At 44.4% G+C, this 5,000-nt stretch overlaps 2 protein-coding genes across 2 annotated transcripts in view; one reads left to right on the forward strand and one right to left on the reverse strand.

The window, feature by feature from the left end:
- SARC_07299 (hypothetical protein) overlaps positions 1-3,036 on the forward strand; it is a 4,689-nt gene extending 1,653 nt beyond the window's left edge. The window contains exons 2-6 of the mRNA XM_014298768.1: positions 359-526; positions 819-987; positions 1,330-1,362; positions 2,070-2,387; positions 2,565-3,036. Of these exons, the coding sequence (XP_014154243.1) occupies positions 359-526; positions 819-987; positions 1,330-1,362; positions 2,070-2,368 (669 nt within the window). The 3' untranslated portion in view covers positions 2,369-2,387; positions 2,565-3,036. The remainder of the gene's footprint in view (positions 1-358; positions 527-818; positions 988-1,329; positions 1,363-2,069; positions 2,388-2,564) is intronic.
- Positions 3,037-4,277: 1,241 nt separating this feature from the next.
- SARC_07300 (hypothetical protein) overlaps positions 4,278-5,000 on the reverse strand; it is a gene marked incomplete at both ends in the record, with an annotated part of 3,336 nt that continues 2,613 nt past the window's right edge. Inside the window, one exon of the mRNA XM_014298769.1 lies at positions 4,278-4,476. Coding sequence (XP_014154244.1) covers positions 4,278-4,476 — 199 coding nt within the window. The remainder of the gene's footprint in view (positions 4,477-5,000) is intronic.

Genomic DNA, 5,000 nt, shown 5'->3' on the forward strand with positions numbered 1-5,000 from the left:
TATGCGTATAATAGATACAAACATACATACATGCACACACACACACACACACACACACACACACACACACATACATATATTCATACATACATACATATATATATATATATATATATACATATATACATGCATACATATACATATATACATCGATTTTGTTTTAGGACTGTACGTTCGCTCCCCTCTCACACACATCATCAAGTATAAAGACAGCTCGACTTCATATCATAATTTTAAAACAGAATCCTTTCCTCTATTCCGACACTTGCCAGTGACTTTGCTTCTTATCTCTGATTTCTACGAGATATAGTAGCTGCATGTGCTGATTCTGTACGTGACACCCGTCTACATCCCACAGTTTGTACAAAGCAAAAAGCTGGCCAACATGCTGAACATGCTCGTGAACGAAATACCCAAGATAGAGAGGGGCCACATGTCGCCCGAATTCGAGCGCAATATGGAGTCGCTCGTCACGGTGCATCACACCCTGGCTATAGGACGAGACCGCTTCATATCTGGTGGAAGGGTGTGTGCGTGTGCGTGTGAGACTATGTCTGGGTTGTGTGTACACTTCATGCATTTGTATAGCAGGAGGACACGTGTGTATATTTTGGAGTACGCTTTGTGTCTACGTACCAGGGCCACACGTGTGTGTATAGTTTTCATGTAATCCAGGGTATGTTTCAGGCTCATGCATATGCATATATCTGATCCGTAGATTACAAGGGGGAATATAATGCTGCGTACAGTTCATTTATAGGCAAATTATATGCTTGAACGTGATCCTATTGACTTAACACATGTCTCTCGCCTTACAGTCCCTTATCCACGCCATCGTCAACCGCCTGGCCACTTGTGAATGCACCTTTGCGTATTTGGATTCGCGCAACGAGACGCACCTCGAGAAGTTATGTTCAAGTGAGTGTATCAGCGACCGCAGTGCCTCGTCATCGAGTCTGGCCCCGGTCAAGCCAAAGACGATAAAAGGTATATGCAAAGATATATATATATATATATATATATATATATATACCGTGGAGTCGATTCCTGAGCAATGAAAGGATACTTAGAAGCATGTCTAGTTGACACGCATGTCTAGTCGACACAGGCAACACCTTGGTTGTTGGAGTGATCCCTATATTTGAGATGCACTCAGTTCGCATACACATCAGATAAACACGTCTGGTATTTGATATTGAGCTGGTCTGTCTATGAAGTTCTATTTAATTCGCGCATTATAGTTCCTCAGCTAAAGCCTATTTGTTTTGTCTACCGTCCTTCCCAGTATTGTTTTTGTCTTAACATATTTTCTCGTCTTTTTTTCTGCAGAATCAATTTTTACCGTGCCACCGGTAACTACAGGTATGCTGCTCTCATAACTACTAGTATTGTTTTCTAGAAGTGTGATGTCTTTGTTATATTTGTTCATTATGCCTATTGCCCTGACCATCGGCTACTTTGGTCTGAGAGTATCAGGTGTATTATACACTGGTGACTGGGATATAGAAGGACTATGCATGTGGAGGTATCGAATGCTAACTACTAGTAATGTTTTCTAGAAGTGTGATGTCTTTGTTATATTTGTTCATTATGCCTATTGCCCTGACCATCGGCTACTTTGGTCTGAGAGTATCAGGTGTATTGTACACTGGTGGCTGGGATATAGAAGGACTGTACTATGAATGGGGAGGTATCGAATGCGTTGGACGTACGTGATTGGAAGTACCAACGCTTTCTTCAATATGTTAAGCTACCCCGGCCACTCCTGTACATGCTAAGAATTTCGAGCTTAGTACACCCCACCCCAACCCACCTCTGTCCACCCGCAACTCGTTACCTAACCACTCGTAGAGGCAATCTATTTTTAGAACACTGTTCACCCGCATACACGTGTCAATCGCATGCCCTCCACCAACCCCACTTCTAAAGTGGAAAGGGAAGGAAAGGAGAGAAAAATACTTGAATATGGACATTTTTTTCTTCATTCTTTCTTACTAAAGCATCTACCATACAACACCTGGCTATCATATTGCATCTCATCTCATCTCATCTCCACCCCACCAATCCAGGTAAGAAAAACATACCCACTCTCATGGAGCAAAGAGCCAACCGCCACGAAGAAGAAGTGAAGTCCATGTGTGTATCCAACGAGGTGCGCCGTGCGTGGATGCTCGCGTACTGCTCTCTGGCCGACATGATTATGAACGGTACACACAGGAGCTTTGAGAAGCGAGAGCAGGGGACGGCGAGTCTGTTCAAGGACATCTCACCCAGTTTGTATGCGATCAGTCTGCCGATGAATAAAGGGCCGCGGTTGGCCAGGCGGCACTCGGGGAGTGCCGAGATACTGAATGAGAAAACTAAGTAGGTAGACTGGAAGATAATAGGCCTGTGGAGTAGGGTACTATAAATATAATAGGGCGGGGTTTGTTCAAGGACATTTCGTCAGAGTTTGTATGTGACCCGCCAGCAGATGGATTAAGTTCCGCGATTGGCCAGACATTTCTCGGAGAGCGCGGAGGTGCTGAATGAGAGGACTAAGTAGGTAGACTGAAAGATAATAGGCCTGTGGAGTAGGATAGAATAGGGCTGGGTTTGTTCAAGGACATCTCACGCAGTTTGTATTCGACCAGCCAGCAGATGAATCAAGATCTGCGGTTGACCAGACGAATCTTTGCGAGCGAGATGCTGAATGAGATGGCTAGCTAGGTAGGTAGCTAGCTTGGCCTAATTGATTGGCAACGATAGAATATAATGCAAATTGTACATCAACTATGGCGGTGGAACGAACTGTCCGAGTGGACTTCAACAATGAATAGCCCCCGACGCGCTTGGATACCCAGCAAGACACATAATATAGTACTTGAACGACTGTGCGAAAAGTGCTTGGACATCCAGCAAGACACAAAATATAGTACTTGGATGACTGTACGAATACGACTCATGCGGTGTACGCTACACAAGATGTGCGCCAATTCGAGAAAATATAGAACAATATGAATTAGGACTGAACTCCCAATAAATAATTAGAACGAATCCGGCGGTGTCAGATTTCTAACCAGAAGAGTCACTGGTGAGAGGGCAGGTGTACCTAAGGCCAACGGCACAGTTTTCTATGGCACCAAACGTTCTACTTCGTCAGTTGTTTGTGAGGGTTCCTGTTGTTTGTGGTTCGGAGCGTGCGTTGATACCTGTGCCTGAATGTGTGGTGGCTGTACCACCTGATTGTGTTATGATATGTAGTATAGATGCGATAGGGATAGTCTTTATCTATTTCAAGAGGGCAGTAGCATACATTCTTATTATCCAATGGGAACGCTTGATTATTGACTGGTAGCGTGAGTCAGGTGCACCCAGTCCAAGCCCACCAACCCTATCTTTTAAAACAATAGTCGAACTACACTAAGCAATAGTGAATTTTGAAATCGGGTATAATCTATCTCATTCTCGGACAACAAGTAGCAGAACAGGCTATTATATCGTTTCTAAACTCCTCGTCGATTGAATGCACCCTGAACAACCCAAAGCAAATATGACCTGTGAGATCATCCCGTGCGCCCAGAAAAGAAGTACCAGGTGCAGAAAGGGATTGGTTATAGTTCTCTGTCCACTGATGGAATATCCTTCACAGTGATATTGTTTGTTTCTCGGCTGTTTTCTGTTTTGGGTCGGAGGCCGATACATCGATACAGTGGTAGTTACAGTTGGTCGGGGTCATATACGCCAACTTCTGCGTGTCAATACCGTCGCATGGGCCAGCGCATTAGTGCGTTTCTGTAGCTTCAATCTAATGGATTACTATAAAGTACAAGACAAAAGTGTAAAACCAAGCGAATTCGCCAGGCTTGATTTATTTATTTATATTGCTATTAATAGCGTGGGTGGGAGGCGGTGACATAACAACTACAGAAACTTAGGCTGACTATACGTGGTCGAGCAGAGCAGTCGTCACATCACACGGGCCGGTACAGTAGTAGTACGACTATGCCGTTTCAGTCCAATGAAGTACAGGTCAAAAGTATACTGTGAGTCCGCCAAGCTTGTTTTATTCTTCGTAGGCTTACTACTATTGTTACGGTCCAGAGGTGACAACAATATAAAAGAGATGCACCTGGTGTGGTGTGGGGTTACCCCTCCCGCTGCGGCTGAGCAGTACTCACAGCCAAGAGTACTGTGAGGAACATCTTAAACCGTATCATACACCATAAACGATATGTAATGATTGGCAATGAGCATGCTCCGCTTTACTTATTATTAATAACAGCCTCGTCCCGCTATTATTGCGGGTCGGAGGCGATGACGTTGAAGAAGTGGTACACTTGGTCTGGGTCTACCACACCCACTTCGGTTGAGCAGTACTCGCACCGAACGGGATAGTAGACTGTGGGGTCTGTGGGATCGTGTTGCAGCTTCTCCGGCATGACCTTCACATTCATCACAAACATTGCTCTGTACTGCTGTTTGTATTTTTCATGCCTGTCGTATATGAATTCGGCGGAGGAAATACAAAGTAGGGAGTATACGTATAGGTGCTGTGAGTATTGATACTATCTACACCATGAGGCAGGCCAGCGAAACCCAAGTGAGGGCAAAGATTCGAGATAAAGCGATGAAGAAGGTATTGATGCTCCGCATCGTATTTAGGACTAATAATGTCGAGGTGAATGTCTTAGCAAGTATGCGTAGAGATGTGGGAAGATTTCGGAGAATATTGGTAACACATGCATGTCCACTTGCATTTACGATACAAGTAAATACGCAGAACGGGAAGGCTCATATACGTAGACGTAAAGACAATCGCGCATAACTATGAGCTCATCTTGAGTGAGACAATTTACGACCGATTTGCGACAGATAGTAACGCCTGCGTTGCGAATAAACATGTCGCGCTTCACAAGCATCGGTCATGTCGCAGTGAGACGCCTACTCAGGGACCTCAACTAACATATAGGTATACCTAAGAGTAATGCACATAAGGACTCTCGGCAGTGATATACAGT

Source organism: Sphaeroforma arctica, assembly GCF_001186125.1.
Source record: "Sphaeroforma arctica JP610 unplaced genomic scaffold supercont1.570, whole genome shotgun sequence".
In the NCBI taxonomy this organism is placed as follows: Eukaryota; class Ichthyosporea; order Ichthyophonida; genus Sphaeroforma; species Sphaeroforma arctica.